The sequence below is a fragment of the Mustela nigripes genome, chromosome 15, assembly GCF_022355385.1.
Source record: "Mustela nigripes isolate SB6536 chromosome 15, MUSNIG.SB6536, whole genome shotgun sequence".
Lineage (NCBI taxonomy): Eukaryota > Metazoa > Chordata > Mammalia > Carnivora > Mustelidae > Mustela > Mustela nigripes.
The window spans coordinates 19,087,176-19,110,406 of NC_081571.1; the positions used below are offsets into that span (position 1 = coordinate 19,087,176).

Sequence of the window (23,231 nt, forward strand, 5' to 3'; positions counted from 1 at the left end):
CGCTTGTAGTTTTGGAAACTTTATATAGTACACCCAAACTTTAATTTTCTCACCTGTAAAATGGAGAGAACTATAGTCTTTACCTTATAGCATTCATTTAAGGATTAAGAATGGTGATGAATGTAGAAGTGTTTTGCATATAACATTGGATAAAACATAGTCTATTATGATTATTAAAATCATCATTTTCACTAACATGATTATTTTCTCTGGTTATTCTTTCTCAGTCTCACTGATGGAGTTCTAGTTCCCCTATTCATCCTTTCAACGTTGTTCCTTCCCAGGGACCAAACTTGAGCCCTGGGCTCTTATTCTATATATATGTGTGTACTCCTGTGTACATTAGCTGTTTTCCTCATGTTCATTATAATCTACACACGTTAATTTTTATTCATCTAGCCATTTATAGATACTTTTGAGCATCCATTTTTATGCCAATCTTCTTTTCAAAGTGTGGGAAATACAGCAATGGATGGAACAGACAAAATCCTTGTTTTCATTCAACTTACATTCTAAAAAGAGAGGAGGGAGAAAGACAGCCCACATAAATGAATAAGTGGATGAGTAAATCAGTGAATGGATAAATGTCAAATGGTAGAGGCCACAGAGAAAAATACAGTGGAGTAAGAGGAAAAGAAGAGTTCCGGAGGTAAGATGAGACTGCTGCTTATCAAGGCATGGCAGGGAAGTCTTACCGGTATGGTGACATTTGAGTAGAAAGTTGAAGAAAGAGAGCACCAAGCTTATATCTAGGAGCAGAGCATTGTTGGAAGAGGGAACAACAGAGGCAAAAAAAAAAAAAAAAAACCAGAGGCATGAGCGTAATTAGGGTATTTGGCCAAATTGATGAGTGTACAGTTTGCAAGTAGAAAAATTAGTAAAAGACAAGGTTAAAAAAAGTAGCAGGGGAGGGGCATCAGATGTACTTGAATCCATTTTAAGGACTCTGGCTTTCACTTCTAGTGGAATGAGAAACCACTGGGGGGTTTTGAACACAAGAGTAATAGTTTCTTACTCCCTATGACAGGCTGCTGTGCTGAGAATGAAATAAGATGGAAGCAGGAAAATTAACAATGATCAAGTAAGACTTGCAATATACACGGGAAGAGTCTCAGATGGCTTAAACAAATCACAGTAAAAGTTTGGAGAAGTGGTTGTCTTATACAGGTAGAATGAGTGGAATTTGCTAATGAGTTCAATATTGGATGTGAGCTCTAAGATCACAAAGAGAGATCAGTGATGAGGAAACTTCCTGGCCTAGAGAGATGAAGCTACAACATACTAAGAACACTGGAAAATAAGGTTTGGGATACAATGAAGATTGGGTTTTTGCATGTTAAGTATAAAATACTAGAAATGCGGAGATAGATATTTGAGAGTTATCAGCATATAAACAGTATTTAAGGCCATAAGCATGGATGTCACTTAGCAAGTGAGAAGAGAGAGTTGAAAAAAGAGAAGTTAGAATTTTGAACTCTCTGACATTTTAAATTTTGAAGTTTGAGAAGATAAAGAAGAAGCAGTAGAGGATGCTGAAAAACCCAGGGATAGTGTGAAAGCCTGGAATAATGAGGCATATATTTAGGGTAGGTGTGGTGGTGGAAACATATGGAAGTTCTCTCATGATTGGTTCCATTTTCTTTTCTTTTTTTTTTTTTTTTTAAAGATTTTATTTATTTATTTGTCAGAGAGAGAGAGAGAGAGAGCGAGCACAGGCAGACAGAATGGCAGGCAGAGGCAGAGGGAGAAGCAGGCTCCCTGCCGAGCAAGGAGCCCAATGTGGGACTCGATCCCAGGACGCTGGGATCATGACCTGAGCTGAAGGCAGCTGCTTAACCCACTGCGCCACCCAGGCGTCCCTGGTTCCATTTTCTTAATAAAACAAGGAACATAGGACATCTGAGAAAGAGGACATGTTGGGTGTTTGAGGAAAGAGAGGGAGAGAGGGGAAAAAAAAATGAACTCATCATCTTGGAAAATGGAAGATTATATGTAACCAGGAAATGCAGAAGGATTGCTGAGCACCAAAAAGTACCCAGCTGAAGTTGGTGATCAAACATTTAGAGTGAAAATAGTTGAAACTGTTGTTTTTCTTAAGTCTCTCTGGCTATCCCGATGCAGATATGAAACTTTATCAGAAAATAATTATCAAGAGACTGAAGGAAAACTTGTCTTTAGATGACAGGCATCAATGATGGACGAGTGAATATTAGGCAAGGAAGTGACGTCATGAGGGTGAGGGCTCAAGGAAGTGTTAGTGTGTAACACTAGCTATAGAGAGCAGGAAAGAAACTGTGGCCATGGAAGTGGTATAATAAGGACGAAACAATTCTTGGTACAGCCATGGAAGTGGGGGGCTGAGGTAAGACGGAGCTCCAGAAGAAGAAAAGTAGGTTAAAGAAGCCAGTGTAATTCTAGGATTACCTGTGTGTATCAACAGATAATTTGGGTAAGGCCGTTGCTGAGGAGTGTGACCATAAATCTTGGGCCAAAATATTTCAGCAATGGGAATACTGTATAGAACACTATAATGGGGGCTGAAGGGGTTAGAAAAAAAGGAGCGAACAATGGTGGGAAAGAGTCAATGAGGAACAAGGCACAGAGGGTAATGGAATTTGCAAGAAAGGCTCAGTTTTCAGTTAGAAATGAAGGGGCTTTCAACAACATTTTATAAGTTCCCCTTGAAGCTCCTGCACATATTATGTCAGATATATCCTAGACAATTTTTTTGTTACTGCTGAACATATTCTCTTTTTGTTAAGTATATACTATATATTTGTGTATCTTTACATACAGTTTTAAATTATAGCTTGTTGAAACTAGTATTAATGACATATACACCAGCTTGGATTAGTGTCTTGCATGCATTTGGGTTTTCTATATTAATGTTTCATACCATGGCTTTCATAAACTCACTAATGAATTATAATAATTTGTGGATTATATTTTGTTTTTCTGTAGACAAAATAACTGGATATGCTTTTTATCCCTTCTAGTCTGTTTTTTTTAAGATTTTATTTATTTGAGAGAAAGAGAGCTAGATCATGAGAAAGAGAACGAGCACAGGAATGGGGGAAGTGGCAGAGAGAGAAGGAGAAGCAGACTCCCCACTGGGCATGGAGCCCAAGATCAGGACCTGAGCTGAAGGCAGATGTTTAACTCACTAAGCCACCCAGGTGCCCCTCTTCTAGTTTTTGTATTTTTTACTTCTACCTTTTTGGTTGTTCAAAATAGAGCCTCAGGTAAAGTGCTACATGGAAGGAGCAATAATGAGAATTCTTATTTTGTTACGGATATTAATATGAATGTTCAGGGATGCCTGGGTGGCTCAGTGGGTTAAGCCTCTGCCTTCAGCTCAAGTCATGATTCCAGGGTCCTCTGATCGAGCCCCACATCGGGCTCTCTGCTCAGTGGGGAGCCTGTTTCCTCCTCTCTCTCCCTCTGCCTGCCTCTCTGCCTACTTGTGATCTCTCTCTCCGTGTCAAATAAATAAATAAAATCTTAAAAAAATATATGAATGTTCATAATATTTCACTGTTTAGAATGACATAAAATATAGGTTTTTGGTAGATTCTCTCAATCAAGTTAAGGAAAGTCTTTTGTTTGCTCTATTCTGGTTTGCTCAGTTTTTGTTTTGTTTTGTTTCATTTTTCTTATTATGGATAGATATAAATTTGCCAAATGCTTTATTTATTTATTTTTATTTTGCATGTAGTGAGATAATTGTTTATTTCCTTCTTTACCTATTAAGGCATAATATATTTTTCTAATGGATTGCTGAAGATTTTTGCTTTTATGTTTTTGATAGGCCATATATTTTCCTTTCTCATACTGTCCTCTTTTTATTTTAATGCCAAAGTTATACTAGTCTCATAATATTAAAATTTGTTTTTGAAAGATTGGAATGATAATGTTCTTTGAATGGTAGAGCTTACCTGTTTTTATCCATCATTTTTTCTTAAATATATTAATCTCTTTTTTTTTGGTCTATCATATTAATTTCAAATATTTTTCCAAGTGTTAGTTTTTGTGTGAATTTTTATCACAAAGATTATCTTTAAAGATTTTATTTATTTATTTGACAGAGAGAGAGATCACAAGGAGACAGAGAGGCAGGCAGAGAGAGAGGGGAAGCAGGCTCCATGCTGAGTAGAGAGCACGATTCGGGGCTCCATCCCAGGACCCTAGATCATGACCTGAGCTGAAGGCAGAGGCTTAACCCACTGAGCTACCCAGCCACCCCATAAAGATTGTTAATGTCAGTTTCATCTCACTAATCAAATCTATTGGTCCTTCCCTTCAGCCCCAACATTGTTCAGTGTAGCCCAGGCACTAATTCATTCAAACAGGTAACCAATCTATGAGAATGTATGCCATGAGTATAGAGTTTTGCACAGGCTAAATATCTGCTTTACTTTATAGGCAGAGAAAATTTTGTTCACATGCAAACTTCTAGCTCTTATAAGAGATTTAGTACTCACATTATACTTAATTTTTAAAAGATTTTATTTATTTATTTATTTAGTTGAGAGAGAGCATGAGAGAAAGAGAGCATGAGCAGGAGAGGGAGGGAGAAGCAGACTCCCCACTGAGCAGGCAGCCCAATGTGGGGTTTGATCCCAGGACCCTGGGATCATGACCAGAGCCAAAGGCAGACGCTTAACTGACGTAGCCACTCAGGGGCCCCTCACATTATATTTTAAATCAATTGCAATATTATTGATTTAATCCATGTGGAATTCAGTTGTTATTTTATATTTGTTTATCCCTGGATCGATTTTAAGTCTATTAAATATTGTGATGACTGTACAATATTTGAATTAAAAATACACTGTAATTTACTTTATCATGTCACTTTTGAATACATGAAAGAATGAGTGATTAAATTGAGTGTATTCTTTGGTTCTACTTTTGCTAAGCATTGTTAAACTGCTTTCCAAAAGAATTCAGCTTCAACAAAAATAAAAAGTGTTTGTTGCATTATTATTGATGGAGTATAAAATACAGAAGATTGCATAGTTGGGTTATTGTCCTTTGCTGACTGATCATTTAGTGTTAAATAGAATTATTTTTGATTTATTTATTAGGGTACCTGGGTGGCTCAGTGGGTTAAGCCTTTGCCTTTGGCTCAGGTCCTGATCCCAGGGTCCTGGGATCGAGCCCCGAATCAGGCTCTCTGCTCAGCAGGGAGTCTGCTTCCCCCTCTCTATCTGCCTGCCTCTCTGCCTACTTGTGATCTCTCTTTGTCAAATAAATAAATGAAATCTTTAAAAAATATTTATTTATTTAGTTAGTTAGTTATTTGAAAAAGAAAGAGAGGGAGAGGGCAGAGGGAGAAAGAGAATCCTGGAACCAACTCCCTGCTGAGCACAAAGCCCCATGTGGGGGTTCCAGCCCAGCACCTGAGCTGAAATCAGAAGTCAGTCACTTAACTGACTGAGCCACCCACGCACCCCAAATAAAGTTATTTTTTATCAATGGTTGCCATGGTTTATAAGTTCCTCTCTTCTATATATTTTTATTTTAAGGAATATGTACTATTAAAATATTACAGAGATAATTTTGAAATAAAATGGATCTTCCAGAGGTTCCAAATGACAGCAAGGTTAATCTTTATTTATTTTTTATTTATTTATTTATTTTTGGTTTTATATTTTTCTTCATTAGTTTTGTTTGAAGTGTGTTGCACATGAATTACTGTAAATGTCAAGTACTGTGATTTTAGGTTCTAGTAAAGGCTCTGTGGAGTACAATATGTCTTAGTTTGTGTTAAATTTAAGCAAGTTCGCCTGTAATTGTCAAGTGGCCTGAGGCTTTTAGGACTATGGAGAACATAGCACTGGATAATGTCCTCCAGGTTGGACAGGGCACCAGGGTGGGAGGAATGTAGGCTCCAGGGTGGCAGGAATGTAGGTCCAAATCACTTGAATTTTACATATTAATCCACTTTGATGAATATCAAATGTGGGTAATGTGGAAATATAGGAACAAGGTCTCACCAATCTCATATGGCCATATACTATTGCCTGCTGTTAAAGAATTTATGCTACAAGCAGAAAATTTACTGTAAGGGTTTTTCTCAGTCACAACACCTATTAAACAAAAAAGATAATAAAAAATGTCATATAAGTGGTCCTTTTCTGGCAGCGGGAGATGTCGCAAAAATTACATAGATTGTGTGTCTTAATGAAAAAACATGCTGCTCCAAAATGCCAGGATGGGAACCCAGATGATCCTGAGTGAGGAGAAGCAAAGTGAAAATCTGGAAACAGCCTCTGAAGCTAAGAAGATAGAGTGGGGCTCTAAGTTAGCAGAGCATTACAGGGTCAGACATTCAAACGCTTGGTGGTTATGACTGAGTACAGAGGGTGGTGTGGTTGGATCAGTTACCTTAAAAGGGGCAGAGGAGGTGTCTGGATGGCTCAGATGGTGAAGCATTTGACTCTTTGGCTCAGATCATGATCTCACGGGTCCTGAAATCAAACCCTGCCTAGGGCTCCGCACTCCGCCTCTTCCCTCAACTCGAAAATAAACTTAGCTCTCTCTCAAAATAACAGATCTTTAAAATAAAAACAAAAAACAGAGGCTAAGGAGTCAAGAGACCTTGGTTCATCTGCCATTGGTGTGGCCTCCAGCACATCATTCAACAGCTTCACGTTTGGAAGGAATTGCATTGCCTGTCCACACATAGGATGAAGTGACCTTAACACAAGCGTGCTTTGACAGAGGTGGACTGACCTAAATGTAAGGAGGAGAAAATAAACTTTACTTTTATAATATTAAAAATGATTATATATATATACAATATATATTACATATCGTATATATAAGATGATGACTGTAGTTGTAGTTTTATTTTTCTGGTTAATAATAAGGAAATTAAGTTTAAGAATACTAAATAAAATTTTGAATTTCGTTTATGAATAATCAGATAACTGGCCTATTGAGTGGCTGTAAGATTCCTAAATTTTATGTCCCTTTTGTTGATTATTATAATAGTAAAATAAAATAATTCTTCCAAGAAACAATAGTAACTATATTAATGCCTAACCTACCCATATATTTAATAATTCCCTGCTCATCAATTGCCTTTGTTGTGGTGGTGTGCACCAGTATTATGATCTTTTGAGACAAGCATCGACATTTTCCTATTACAATAGCTATGTGTCCTTATTGCCTGAAGATTTTTACAAAATGTCAAATTACAAAAGCAGAAAACAAAAATTCAACCTAAATCATATTGCCAGAAGATATACCTTATCTAGATAGATAGATAGATATGTTACAGAGTACATATATTACAGAAAATTGGAAGTGTGCTTCATATTTTTTCAACAATCACAGGTTTTTATGGAAATATTGTAATCGCTGCAAGGAAATCTGCCGACTTTACATGGAACTTTGACTTTTTGACTTGTCAGATGCGGTGAGGCTCCTCAATGTTATATCCACTCACAGTCCTATGGACCCTTGTGCTGAAAGAGGCTAAGATTAAAAAAAAAAAATCTTCCCAGAAAATTTCACAATGAAGATATTAATAATCTTGTTTTCACTCTGAAAATGATCCAAATGAATATTTTACCTTAATTAAAGCTCACAGCTCTTTGATTGATTTTATTTTGTTAGATTGTTATTTGATTACTTTGTTTTCATGAGCGATAATGGGAATTTTTAATGTTCCATATTCATCTATCTAGCATCTATTTGACAAACCGTTACTTAATACTGATGATGGACATAATGTTATATGGCCAGCAGAAGAAAAAAAGACCAGGATTTGATTTGGTTTGGAGAGTGATTTATGGCCAAGAAACAGACTGGAATTCATAAATTCAAGAAGAAATTGAACCGACAAAGACCATCACTGTACAAGAATAAGATGAAAAATAACTTTGTTGTAAAAGACCCAAATGCAACATCAACAGCTCAGATGAGCTTTTATATTTATGTAGTAGTGATCATGTGATGCAACAAATTAAAGAGAAAAAAGCTTCATTAGAAAGAATTAGCAAATTAAATTGGAATACAACAAGATCTATCAATACCACACAGTGTGTTTGTATAGGTAAGCATCTAGGCAAGATGAGGCCACAAAAACGAGTCTTTCAAGATTAAAACTATGGCCATAAATCTAAGCAGTGTTACCAAAATAAGTTGTTTTTTAAAACTTCTCTGAGACTGCATAAAAATAACTGAAATAACACTTGGAAAAATTCTAGGAATTGACAGTGAGAAGAGTGTAGCAAAGCTTTCTAGGTAAGAGAAAAGTGATGGGCACCCTTATTCCTCTTAATGGAATGATGCCTTTATTCTGCTCACAAATAAAGAAAATGTCACATAGATTTTTGACTGAATGTTGAGAAAGGCACAGGTGAAGGGAAAGAATCATTTTCTTTCTTTCCTCCACTGAGTTCCTTTAGCAGTGAACTTGAATCTTGAGATACAAGAAAGACCATCAGCAATTTATGAGCTCTGTAGCAACCTGCTAAAAGACTCCTTAACCTCTATTTTAAATGTGTCTCTCTCTACATCTATATCTATATCTATTATATCTATATTAGGATAGATGGAGGGGCAACATTTTACTAGAAGATGAAAACATTGGGGATTAATTCCTTACTTCTCATGCCCCAGGTGAAATATACAGAAGGGGCTAAAGTCCCAGGGAAAATCAAACCAGACTCCCACTACAGAGTTAGTTATACAGTGAAAAATGATCTCCTGCTTTTTTGCTTTTGGATCAGATTTTCTGTAACAAATGGGATATATTTGCATAATAGCAATCTTAAAATATCAATTTTTTCATTTTCCGATACCAGTAAATACAAAAGGAATCCAAAAAAGTATAGATCATGCTGCTTTATAAATTTTTGTTTGCTTTTTTATGGTCACTTTCAATCTCAATTAGATAATCTATAAAAGATGAAATTGCACCTGTTAATAAAACCAGGTAAAAATAGACAAATAACATGGAAACTTTTAATTTTTCAGTGCTTTAACGAGATCTCTGCTAGCACTTCGGACTGCAGAACCTTCAATCTACTGTAAAAATACAGAAAAATAAAGTATATGACTAATTTTTAAGTTCAAGAAGATGTTTAAAACTATTACATGTATTTTTAACAACCTCAAATATTCACCACGTGGCAGTCTTTTCCTTAAAGGTGATCAAAATAAATTTGATCTGCTTTATTTCATCCATTAAAAGAGATGATGTGACCTAGGTGAGCAGATATCTTGCATTTATCTGACAATACTGAATTTCAGTGCTGTCTGCAAACATACTCCCGAAAATATCCCTGAGGGGATTTGCTTATTCTTCTAAGGAATCATCTCCAATCATTTTCCTTTATCAAAATTTTTTCTTTTCTTTCTCTTTATTGAGAGTGAAACTACATTTTATGTGATAATTAGTAGCACGTTTGTACTTATTTAAACTTCACTATGGTTTTATAAGCCTGGCCCTTTTCCTCTCTCCTGACTTTTAGACCTCCTTGATGTAAGGGTCACACTTCTTGGCTCCGTCCAACCTCTTTTGGATTCGCAGCCCTCCTAACTATTATGTGGATATCCAGGAAGCTTTTCCCAAGAGATTCCATCATTACTATTCAACAAGTTTGACTCCTATGGTCTACATTAGCATATTAACTTAGGAATGTGATACAAATGTGAATCTGTAGATGTACACTCAATTGGCATGCTCGGTTCTTGTATGGTGATGCTTCTTGGGTGTGATGATGATGATGATGATGGTGATGGTACTGCTTCAAATGTAAATACATTGAACCCTTTACATGAAGGACTTCAAATTTCTGATTCTCATAATTGTGGGAGGTAGCCATTACCGTTTTCTGTTTTATGTTAAAATCATCATTGGGTTACACAAATAAAAGGGGGTGGAGGTAGGACTTGAATCCCTGTCTGTCTGATCTCAAACCTGAGATTTTTCCACCCTAAAATATTCCTTTTATGCAAAATAAAGCCTTAAAACATTTATTTATATTTACATGTTTTTTCCTTATTCCACAAAAATACTTAGAGTGGAATTTAAGTGACGTTTATGAAAAATGTTTCTATTTTATTCTGGACAAAAGACTGAATTTTATACCTGGCTCAAGAATGGATAATCTCAGTCATCGCTGGCAAGTTTCCTGGTCTCTAAGCTTCACTTTTTTCATACCTGTATAAGGTGATGGTTCCAGGAGTCAGTATGTATATGTGTGTGTGTTTGTGGGGGAGGGGGTGTGAGGATGATATCAAAATCCTTCTTAATTCTCTCTGATTTCAAAGTTAGATACTTAATTTTTCCTTTTTTGGTTGAAAAATCATGTAGCTTAGGTCAAGTTTAAGAAGAACTTGGTATAGTAAGTAAAATTCATCCCCCAAAGGGTGCTTCTAGAACATATGCTTTAATGATTACTACTGACAGGTCAGACATTAAGTTTAGGCTGAAAAGCACTAAATGGAATATACTTACAAATGTACTTTACTGGGTGCCTGGGTAGCTCAGTGGGTTAAGCCTCTGCCTTCAGCTCAGGTCATGATCTCTGGGTCCTAGGATCGAGGTCCACATCGGGCTCTCTGCTCAGCAGGAAGCCTGTATCCCCCTCACTCTCTGCCTGCCTCTCTGCCTACTTGTGGTCTCAATCTCTCATGGTCAAATAAATAAATAAAAACTTTTTTTTATTAAGACTGGTCATTTGAGGTCAGGCCAGAAGAAGCAAAACTCCTCAGATGATAAAAGACTAATGGGCTCTTATACTCTAGAATAAAGTATACCAGAGAGGTATGAATTAGCAACATTTAATATTAATTTATTAAATAAAAATTTTAAAAACTTAAGCACTTCATTGATAGAACTAATAGTTATATATGTACAAAGCAAACATATTTCATATTGATTCCATTAAGACTGAAGAGTATATCACATTATTATATACAAAAAATTCATCTAACATGCCAATGTATTATACTTTCCCACAACCACTGAATACTTAAACACTTTGATCAATTTATGGAAATGCAATGGTCCTAGTTCCTTCTTTTACTGATGTTAAGTTTTTTCAATTTTTGTCTCTTAACACAATCAAATACAGATACTTCTTAGACATCAGGGGCACTGTTCTTCTACTCTCACAAAAATGCAGATGTAAATGCAATTAGAAATCTGGGTTATACAGAAAACAAAATAGATTCGGCTGTGTATTATATATTATTACTTTTATTTATCTCGAAGTGGGCAATTGATTGTTGGATTAGATTCCTTGCGTTCAAGGGTTTCTTTGTGCTGATTTTTTTTTTATTAAATCGTTGACTCTATGATCCCATTTTAATCATATTTTGGTCACAGTTGCAGCCAAAGAAATCATAAAAATAATAGAATAAAGGAAGAAGTGAGGAAATACATGATCCCTTTATCAAAACTCTGCTCACCAAAACCATTCTACTAAATTTCCTGTGTCTTTTCATCTTAAGTTGTCCTCCTCCCCTCTGCTATTGCAGAGCCAAAGGAGCAGAAGCCAGTGATTCTAGAACAAGAATAATATAGTGATTCTATATCGCCTGAGCTTAGTACAAATAAAAAGACACTGTAGGTGTGACTGCACCAGATAACCTTTAGAATCTCTTCCAAACCTAAACAACTAGGATTTTAAGGAAAAAACAGTTCCATTTTCCTTTATTTTTATTATGAAGGGTGTGTGTGTGCATGCACAAACACATGTGTGTGTACATATATGTGTGTGTATATACACATACGCACATACTTCTTGGTATTGTGAAGTTCACTAGGTAGGGGAAAGTGATACATGTTTTCAACATAACATTCTAAGAAATATAAAGGTGTGACTAGGCTATGACGAGAACAAACAAGAGGGATATTTCATTCCATCAAGGTTTCACAATTTATCTCACACATGAACAAGGAGAAAGATTTGTGTTGTCTGCAAAATAGCCTCCTTCAGTCTAGGAGACAAGGTCCCTCTCTGCAGACTCCACCGTCAGGTTCCAAGACAAGCTCCTCTCTGAGCCCCCAGCCTCTGTGTCTGGCCAAGCACAGGTTGATGCTGTGATGAGCACTACTCAATGGGTCATCTACACTCCTCTTAATATGCTCCTCTCAGCTTTTGCTAGCAATTTCTCTGTGCACGAGTACTGCTCCCTCATTACGGCCAGTCTTTTCCTACAACAATCTAGGGGGATTGGGGATATCAGATAACCAGTTTCATAAAATCATTAACCGAAAAACACTTAAAATTGGATCAGGAAGACTGGTCTGTAGGAATTTCAGGATGCTTCTGTGGAGTCAGGACGTGGAGAGATCGGTCCATGCTGCTCAAAGACCCAAGTTGTGGCATGTTCTCAAGGGCTGAGCTTGCTGGATGTATCTGATGGTCGAAGTAACCAGGCAGTTTAGCAAAGGAAGAGTATAGACCATGAACACAGGGTACCTACCCTCAGACCTCCCTTGGGAAAATTACTCAATTTCTCTGAGCTTCAATTTCCAGACGTATGAGACAATGATGTAAAATGGTCTTAAGAGAATGCCTGGCACATTGAAAGGCCGAATTACTGCTAACAATTTTTATTAGTAACCTTTGATCTGCAACCACTATAGTATAATGAAATGTACAATGCATTTAAACTGTTTTCTTTTTCAAATTATGAGTTTTTGAGGAACTAGTTTTTGAGAAAAACTAGTTAATATACTGCTAATTGAGAATTCACTGACATTTTGAGCAGGGATAATACACATAACAAAATCAAATAAATGCATACTTATTTCTAATTTATACTTTATTCATCGTGGTGTTTTTGTATTAAAAATTCACATTTATATCTGATGGTAGTAGAATGGCTTAACAATTAAACCTGTATCTCCGAATAAACAAATCTCTTTCTCCCAGAAAAACTCAGGAATCAAGGAGGAATATTGCAATTAGGTTACACACATGAGGGGTAAGGATCCCACAAAGTTAAACCTAATTCCACTCACTCATGGTCTCATTTAAGTGGAAAAAAGCTATGGATTCAGTTGGTAAATCTGCAATTATGAGTTTCTCTTATCTTGCATAAACCACCCTTTCCTCTGGGTAGTCTATAAATAGGTCCTCCTGTGCTCCAAGCTCATAGTTTAGAATTATTATCAAGTGTTTCTAATACATGATTCAAACAACAGTGACTTGGAACATTGATATATCTAGAAGTTAATTGATCCAAAAAATTACTGCATAAAGAAAAAATTGTGGTAAGGAAAATGAGAGCACTCTTTCTTTCTAACTGCTTGAAAAATTTGTTCTTGAACATTTAAAATTCCACACTAAAATCCTCATTTTCTTATGATTCATATTTTACAGTAATAAAATTTTACTTATTTTGCATCTAATCAGAGAAAAAGTAAATACAAGTTGAAGAAAGAGGGCATTTTGAAAACAGTTATGAGACATTCTAATCATAATAGGTATTTTTTATAATTCCCAGTTATATTAACACCTTATCTATTTGATTAATTATAGTTGTTAAATGACTCACTGTGATTCCTTAGGAATTAATTTTTCAACTACTATAATTAATTAAGTTCAATGAATATGTTGCTTACTGAGACATCATGTTATTATTTTTGGATTTAATCACAACATTTATAATGGATTAGGGGAATTTAATAAATATGACTCCAAAAAAGCTCTTCATCAAAGCTCGTATTTGAAACCTCAGTTTCAATCTCTCTTACTCTAACATGAACTCACTCTTCATACTAGCACTAACTTCACAATGCATTTGCTTGGGGCAATATTTAGCCTCTTTAATCATATATGCATTTTTTAAAAGATTTTATGTATTTATTTGACAGAGATCACAAGTAGGCAGAGAGGCAGGCAGAGAGAGAGAGAGGAGGAAGCAGGCTCCCCGCTGAGCAGAGAGCCCGATGCGGGGCTCGATTCTAGGACCCTGAGATCATGACCTGAGCCAAAGGCAGAGGCTTTAACCACTGAGCCACCCAGGTGCCCCCATATATGCATTTTGAATTAAATTTAATTTACTAAGTATAAAATGATAAATGGTATCAAGGTGGAGGGACTTCCTGGGCTAACTCTCTTAATGTTAGGCACTTTGAGGTGTTAATTAATGTTTACAACAACCTGTTGAGTAAAGACTATAATTCCCCTCTTCTTTACAAGCATGTCAAGACCCTAAAGATTAAATGATTTGCCTGAGATGATAAAACAGGATTTATATCCGAATTTTTCTCTATCTCAACTCTCTTCACCAAATTGCACTCCTTCTTGGTCCAAAAATGGGGACCAAGAGCTCTTTTTGTATATTCTCATTCTTAAAAAGACTTTATTTATTTATTTATTTGAGAGAAAGAGCGCGCACATGAGTGTGTGGTCGTGGGCAGCTTGATTCGGGGCTTCATCCCAGGTCCCTGAGAGCAGACCAGAGCCAAAGCCAGATGCTTAATGCACTGAGCCACCCAGGCGCCCCTTATATATTCTTACTGTGGAATGGAAATATCTCAATGCTTGGAGTTTTGTTCAATTCCTTGAACCTGTTTTTTTTTTTTTTTTTTTTTTTTTCACTTGATTTTTAAGAAAGGCTAAAAGCCCTTTTCCCTTGTGGGTTGCAAACATATTTAATGATCATTATTATTTTACTTTCATAATAAGTGTGGTATGCTTTAAGGAAAAAGCAAGGGCATGGGTTTCAATGGGATTATTTATAATTGGCTGGTCTTCGAGAAGAATAAAATGTCAAAGGAACTATGGAAGTTAAATGGTGTATTATGTGATGAGTCAGAATGACCAGTTAGCTTATGCCTCGTCATCATATTAACAGTACAACATAGGCTACCTTTTAAAAATTCTTCCATTTAGGACAGAATTATTCATATCTGTCATGATTGTCATTTGCCAGGTGACTAAACACAATCTATGCTTAATGTTATAATAGCTTTTAAACTTGCTGCTGTGGAATAATGACTCAATTTGATTTTTAGACTTTCAAAGTACTTGTTAATAAAAAATAGTTTAAACCGGTTACTACTTTACATCATTGGGGATAGGTTTCAGCTTTTTCATATTAATGGTATATTTAGACAATATTGTAAGCAATTTTTCTATTGATGGTTTAAATCAGAATAGACAGAAAGTATAATTAATGATTTCTCTACTATGTCGCATGATAGGATAAGTATTTTTGAGGGAGAGCATCTTTAATACTTTACTATATTTCTTTCTTTTGCCCACTCTTCCTCTCAGTCTTGCTCTCTCTGAATTTTGATAGTTCCTAAGATTATGGTCACACATATATTTCAGTTCATTTACTGTCAATACCCAGGCTGTAATAAAAATAACCCAAAGAGGTAACCTCAATTGGTTAACTACTGAGGAAAGCAAATTTTTTCATTGTGCAAGGGTGGCTCTAAAGACTAGGGCCTACAGATGGTCTTAGCACACAGTATCATTTACGAGGCATCATAGAAAGTTCATGGGAGGGGTGCCTGGGTGGCTCAGTGGGTTAAAGCCTCTGCCTTCAGCTCAGGTCATGATCTCGGTTGGGGTCTTGGGATAGAGCCCCATATCAGGCTCTCTGCTCAGCAGGGAGCCTGCTTCATCCTCTCTCCCTCTCTCTTTCTCTGCCTGCCTCTCTGCCTCCTTGTGATCTCTGTCTGTAAATAAATAAAATCTTTAAAAAAAAAAAAAAAGAAAGAAAGTTCATGGGACTGTTGGACTTGTTCCAAAGCCTAATGAGGGAAATGAAATGAGTGCAAGAGTTAAAAGTAAATTTTTCAGGGTATCTGAGGTCTTGAGGCAGAAAGCAAATGGTTTCGATCTGAAAATTTTAGATTTAAGAGCATAGTTCTCTGCCCAGTAACCAGAGATATATTTATTAGTACTCATATCGATTGAAAAAAAATGTTCTTTAGTTTTAGTCAGCAGGATATATTTGGGGTTGGCTATATATTTGCATTAACATGTTAATGCTGGGGGCACCTGGCGGGGAGCAGTCAGTCAGGTGTCTGACTCTAGATTTTGGCTCAGGTCATGATCTGAGGGTCCTGGAATCAGGCCCCCTGTCAGGCTCCACACTTAGCATGGAGTCTTCTTCGGAGTCTCTCTTCCTCTGCCTCTGCCCCCTCCCTGCCCCCGACCCCTACTCTCTCTCTCTCTCTTTCTTTCTAATAAACAAAGAAAGAAAATCTTTAAAAAATGCCGAAACATCCTAATGCCAGTCTCTTATTTCAGACTCTTTGTTTTTCTGATCACACGAAGGGCACTGTTTGTAAAATCATAAATTATGTTAGCAAATCTACTGAAACTACTTTTAAACAGTTCCCCTACATGCACTGAAGTGAAAAGGAGAAGAGTAAACTGAATTAAATTCTCCTTTGCTCTCTCTGAATAGGGTTTCCAATGACTGCATTTTTCAAATGAAAAAAGAAGTCATGCACTCTAGAGGGTAAATTGCCAATGCCGAACTTCATCTTCTCCACATATGTTGTGTCATTAAGATATCTGTCAACAGGAAGATAGATTATGGCATAATACAGTGGTAACAGGATAGTATGCTATTATAATGGGTTACCTTATAAAATACTTTTATAGAATTTGAACACTAGACTTTAAGAAGCAAATAAATTCATACTAAGACTCTAATGAGCAGCTAAGAAAATCAAAAGCTCAGAATGACTGAGAGATTTGTTCTGTTAGAAAGTGGTGAATGGGGTTAGAAGTCGGCGTCTCTATTCCTCAGCTCTCCTTCTCAGCTTCTAATGACTTTGCCATTCTTTAGTATTTATTGAGCAACCGAATTACACATACTATAATATTCAAGATAGAGATCCTCAAGATCCCTTGAATATGGAGATCTAGAGACTCTTTTAAACTTATCTCTTATCCCAAATGAGGATGATTAACTCAGGATTTCAATGACTCCTGTTCACACTGGTGTAGTGGCTTCAGCTTGAGAGCATATAGTTATCTTTCAAGACTCTTAAGTTCTATCACTTTGTGACCTGAAATATGTCGATTTTTCCTTTTTATGACTTCATTTATAAATGAGGAAAACAATAGCACCTACCTTTGTACAAAATGCTTATCACAGTCCCTGGCATATTGACAGGCTTAATGAATATTATCTAGTATTATTGCTTTTTTATAAAGAAAATTACCACCAGCATCATCATTCAGACTATCTCAAGGTTCATTTTCTAGCTATTAATTTATATATAGATCTTTTTGGTCAGGTCAAATACCAAGTCCACTGGGTCCCTCTTTCCGTTTTTTGTAAAATGAAGTGATTGGGATAGGTAATCGCCAAGATCTCTAAAAATTATAAAATCTGATACTCTTTTTAAAAAAGACTTATTTATTTATTTATTTGAGAGAAAGAGAGAATGAGAAAGTGGATGGAGGAAGGGGCAGAGAAGAGGGAGAGAAATCTTTAAGACTCCGTGCTGTGCACAGAGCCCAATAAGGAGCTCAATCCCAGGACCCTGACCTCATGACCTGAGCCAAAACCAAGAGCCAGACACTTAACCGACTGCACCACCCAGGTCACCCTAAAAGTCTGATATTCTTTTCAATAGAGCTTTGAAATAAATCTCTTCAAATAAATCTCTTCTAGGCTTAACTGTTGAACTAATCAGTAATGTTTAGTGAAATCTTCTTCCCAAAGAATGGAACAATATAATAAACATATTAGTAAAATTGGGAGACTCTCATATATTAAATATCACTTAACCATCAATAAGGGCATTAACTGAAATCTCCTAAAGGCCAGGTTAGCACAGTATAGTTCAATACACCTAACATAAAATATACGATCACAGGCATTCTATAACTTCCAACTTCCTCTAAAGTCAGTGGTTCTTAAAGTGCTGTCTCCAGACCAGCAGCATTCGTATGGAACCGTAAGTTCCGGGATCTCATTCCAGACCTGCTGGATCAGAAACACATGGGGCAGGATCCAGCAATCTGTGTTTTATTAAACGCTCCCAGTGATTCTAATGGTGCTGAAGACTGAGAACCACTTCCTAAGTGGAAAAAGGGAGAAGAAAGCTCTGTTGCTGATAAGCATGCACTGAAGCAGCTGAAACTGAAATTGAATGTGGCCTTGACTCTGGCCTGAGAGGACGTCAAGGAGAAAGGTCTGCTGGGAATCATTAAAAGTCAAGTAACCAATCAATTGGCTCAAAACTGGAGCTAAGAAACCACTCTCAGTTATCCCCTGTAGAGAAATAAGGTACTCAGAAGGTAAAAGAAAAGTATAATAAAATTATCAGAGAATATCAGAGTAATGATTGTAGCAAGGGAGCAGTCTCAATAAGATATGTGATGTTCCGTCTTCCTGTTTAATGCAGAGAATCACACGTTCTTTATACATATATATATATATATATATATATATATATATATACACACACACATATATATATATAAATATAAATTTTCTCTATTTTTTTTTAAGATTTTATTTATTTATTTGACAGAGATCATAAGTAAGCAGAGAGGCAGGCAGAGAGAGGAAGGGAAGCAGGCTCCCCTCTGAGCAGAGAGCCCGATGCAGGGCTTGATCCCAGGACTCTGGGATCATGACCCGAGCCGAAGGCAGAGGCTTTAATCCACTGAGCCACCCAGGCTCCCCGAATCACACATTCTTTAAGCTGTCTACTATATGGAAGAAGTTAAGAATTACTCTTTCCATTTGTTGGCAGTAAATTAAAAATAAATCACTAGAACTCAATATTCTGATTTATGTTGGTCTGCATTAAATATGGAAGGAAATAATTAATGATCTATGCCCATCTATTTATCTGGCAAAAGTGAAATATCTTTGTTAGATGCTGCACTGAGAAAATCTCTTAATAGCCTAATAATTACCAACACTTAAACAATTTATAAGAGCAAGAAAAGAAAATCAATGTCAGAGTGATAGGAAGACAGGAGGCTTCAAAGTCCTCACTATCATCTGTGTATCAATCCCAGACTCCTTTCTTAAGTCCAAAATTTCAAATTGCCTCCTAGATGTCAATTTCAACAAAATAAAAAACTGAATATATCCAATCAGGTCCTATAGACCATGTCTATAGTCTCTATGCTAGTGAATGGAGTTAACTTTTTCGAGGCAAACACCTGTCAACAGCCTTCCTCCTTCTTCTTTAGGCCTCTCTCCTACCTCTTCATGTCCTCTACCTACTAACAGTTTGTATATGCCAGTCAATACCTAAGAATTTATTTCTCCTTCATCTTTTCCACTGTAATCACTCTTACTCTTATCTCCATGATATTTTTCCTCTCTTCGCAACTAGACCTTCAGACTCCAAAGCATAGGAACAATGTCTACTCCCTAACATCCAGCACAAGGCCAGGCACAATAAGCATATGCAAATAGTAACTTGTTCTCTGGAGAATGTACACAAACCAATCTGAAACACAGCTCCTGTGACTTCAGGATGCCATGCACACTGTGTCTTCTTCCAGACAAAGAAAGGAATGTGTGACGAATTTATAGAAGAGTATATTTCCTGATCCACATTTCTCACTTTTTAATTTCCTTTTTAATTTTTTTTTAAGATTTTATTTATTTATTTGAGAGAGAGACAGTGAGAGAGAGCATGAGCGAGGAGAAGGTCAGAGAGCAAAGCAGACTCCCCATGGAGCCTGATGTGGGACTTGATCCCGGGACTCCGGGATCATGACCTAAGCCGAAGGCAGTCGTCCAACCAACTGAGCCACCCAGGCGTCCCCCTTTTTAAATTTTTTAAATTTGTTTACTTTTGTGTGTGAGAGAGAAGGAGAGAGAGACTGGGCATGGGTAGGGGGAAGGGTAGAGAGAGAAGCAGATTCCCCGCTGAGCAAGGTACTAGATGCCTGGCTCAATGCGGAGCTCAACCCCAGGACCCTGGTATTATAACTTAAGCCAAGGCAGATGCTTAACCGACTGAGCCACCCAGGTGCCCACATTTTAGGTTCTTAAGTAAGTGTTCTAATAATCAGATTTGTATAATTTTTATATTATATCCTTTTGACTAATTTCTGGACAATTTATGTTTATTTCGTCCACTTGGATGTTATTGTTTCTAGGTATAAACACTTGGCTTTAGTGATCTCAATAGAATTAATGGCAATGTGTCCCACAGTCTTTGGGGGATGCCCATGTGATAATACACAAAATGGCTTACAACAATCACAGGAATCATCTAAGAAATTATAATTTACAAGAGAAAAAAATTCCTGTTATGAACATATTTGCTACATACAACACAGATGTATGGAAACTTACTCCAAAACGTGTTGGCTGTACGTAAGAGATGTATTATCTAAGTAAATCACAGATAAACGGCCAAGATCTAATGGGATTTACTGTATCTCCCATCACCAGCTCAGAGAGCATCTTTTGTATGCTACATTGTATACATGTTATGTTCTAATAATAATGTAACATTGGTTTTGTTCTTTCAAAATTATAAAATTCAAATAAAAAGATACAATTTTTTTTTGGTTGTTTATTCTTAGTGCCTTCACGGAAGAGGAATTCTAGAATGTGCAAATACAAAAGGAAAATTCTTGGCCAGCAAATAGATACAAGAGAAATCTTCCAGAAACACATGGCCTGGGATATTTCTGACTCCTGGAAGACTGCAAACCTTTACTGCCTTTTGTTAATAATCAGGGTTCAGATCAAGTGCCTGTAAGGAGCCAGGACCTACTTATGAGACCAGAGTTTAGCTCAGAAGTTGAGTATCTTCCAACAAACACTCTTATAATAGCAGATATCTTCTCCAGACACCAAATTACTCTGGACAGCACAAATGTCATTTGCTAAAGAGACATTGAAATGTATGGCCAGTGTTCACTACAGAACAGAGCTAAAGTTATTTAGTAATAAATGTAAAAAGTCCACTTAATGCCAATTTTGTCCTTTAGATTCAGTGCAATCTAAAATGATCTAGACTGCAGTCACAACATCGGCCTCACGGTCCCCTATATGGACATGAGACAAGAGGGTGCACAATACAAGGTCGTTGTTGTTAGAAACCATGGGGTACAACTAGAAGAAATTTCAAAATCACAAGGTGACAAAAGAAGCAGCAGTTACACAGAAGGTAACAGACTCCTACCCATTCCTATCTGTGTCTGCAGTTCCCTTTGCAGTAAAAGCCTGGGCCATAACATATATCTTTAGCTATAACCATGATCTGGTCACTCCTGTCAAGGTTTGTACAAGTTTCAAAGGACAGATGCAACAGGAGAATTTTCTGCCAGTAAAATTTTAGCAATGTGATGGGAAAGTAACACACAAACAATTGGATATGAAACCAACCACAAAAAGCTAGTAAAGCAACAAGCAAAGATGTTGTCCTTGTGGACTGTTGCTTTCTGAAAGCTTGGGGTCAGGTAAGGGGAGGTGTAAATGGTGGGCAGGCAAAAAAAGGACCATAGAACACAGGCTTCTGAGAATGCAGCAAGAGTTCTTCTTCTTCTTCTTCTTCTTTTTTTTTTTTTTTTCCAGGAGACACCCAGCCATGAAGTTGCTCTGCTAATAATGGCAAGGATTCTGATAAAAGTCCTCCAGTAAAGGAGAGATAACAGGAGTTACAGCAGAGCTGGCTTTAAAAGAATGCAGCATCTCCTAACAGTCTGCACAGACTGTGCATTACCCAATACAGCAGAAATGGCTACAGTAGAATCACACACATTTGAAGATTTTATTCTAAAAGGCACATTTTTGCAGTATGTGCAATGTCTTTGCAATTAGTCAATAGGACCTCAAGCAGGGAAATGAAGGGTTCAGTGTGAGAGGAAAAAGGATCCAACAGACAATTCGGATACAGGGCAGTCACAAACAGAAGGGTCTAGACAGACAAGAACAGATTCCTTTTTCGTTCTTGTTTATGATTTCTCCACTTCCTTAGTGATTAAAAAAAAAAAAAGTCAAACAACAACAACAAAAATAGGAACACAGGAAAAAAAACCCACACATTGTAGAATTGTGTGCCATTTTAGCATATTTTCATTTAGTGATGACACTAAGATATAGCAACATTTTGGCATGCAGTTAAACTTATAGTCAAGGGTTAGGTATTTTCCAATAATCCTTTTTTTTTTTTAATTTGCCTCAATTTAAAAGAATCCACTGGAGTTTGTTAATGAACAATAACAAAATTAAATGATACAATTCATATCTACTTGCAGTAAGATGCAGAATTCCAGAACAGGCAAGCAGATGAAACAGGAAAATAGCAAACGGATTCAGCCTGCTGCGGCAGAGTGTTGGAAATGAAAAGGCAAGAGGAAAAATACCCACACATGCAGAGTGAGCCTCAGACAACATTCTAGGCTGGGCTGGAAACATAGGAATGTTTCCAATGAATGGGAAGCCGCCATGGGCTCCTTTGTTCTGCTTTAGTTCTCACTGAAGGGCTGGTTTGCCAGGGCACGATGGGCAGGTGCCGGTGACTGTCGGCAGATGTGAAGTGTGTACTTACCACTAGTTCCCTATCATAATAGTTCTGATTTCCGTGCTTCTAATTCTTAAAGTTTAGAGAGAATCTGAATATCCACCGAAACCTTCTGCAAGCACAATCTATAAAAAACGGTGCTTTGGCACGTACCTGTTTTTCGCCACTGGGCTTTTTGTGGTTCAGTAACAGCTCAACAGCTCCGACAACTTCCTTCCTGATAGCGTGTAATAGGGCATCTCCAACATAGACATTAAAGCTTAAAAGAAGTTCAATGAGCTCCAAGTTCTCATTTTCAATTGCGATGAGGAGAGCAGTTCTTCCAAGAGGATCAATGCAATTAATATTGATTTTAAAATAAATTTCAGCTTCCTCCAGGGATTTCTTGACACTTGCATAATCTCCCTTTTCCACAGCATTTAAGTAGGCTTTTTCTGACGGTGAGAGTTCTGATTCCGCTCGGACTATCCTTAGAGGGATCCGATCTCTGTAGGGAGCATTCACGTTCCTTTTGTAGTAGAACTGAGCCATGTTTCATGCCATGCTATTTCCTTGTCTCTGAAAGTGCAAAAAGAACCCAAAATATGCAAGGATTAGTGCTGGTACACTTTTTAATCATGGTGCATCACACTTAACAACTAACAATAATGCCAATAATAATAATGATACCATTTTATTAAATAATAAGAGTTATTTTCTCTTCAACAGTGGAAACAGCCTTAATCATTATTCAGTTATATAGAAACACAATTGCAAATTCCTAATCCAA

The 23,231-nt window shown here is 36.8% G+C and overlaps 1 protein-coding gene across 6 annotated transcripts in view; it reads right to left on the reverse strand.

The window, feature by feature from the left end:
- The window catches only part of TRPC4 (transient receptor potential cation channel subfamily C member 4), a 143,753-nt gene extending 120,760 nt beyond the window's left edge, over nt 1-22,993 (reverse strand). For all 6 annotated transcript variants that reach the window (XM_059377425.1, XM_059377424.1, XM_059377423.1 and 3 more), the window contains exon 1: nt 22,616-22,993. In XM_059377425.1, coding sequence (XP_059233408.1) covers nt 22,616-22,993 — 378 coding nt within the window. The remainder of the gene's footprint in view (nt 1-22,615) is intronic.
- Between the last annotated feature and the right edge of the window lie 238 nt (nt 22,994-23,231).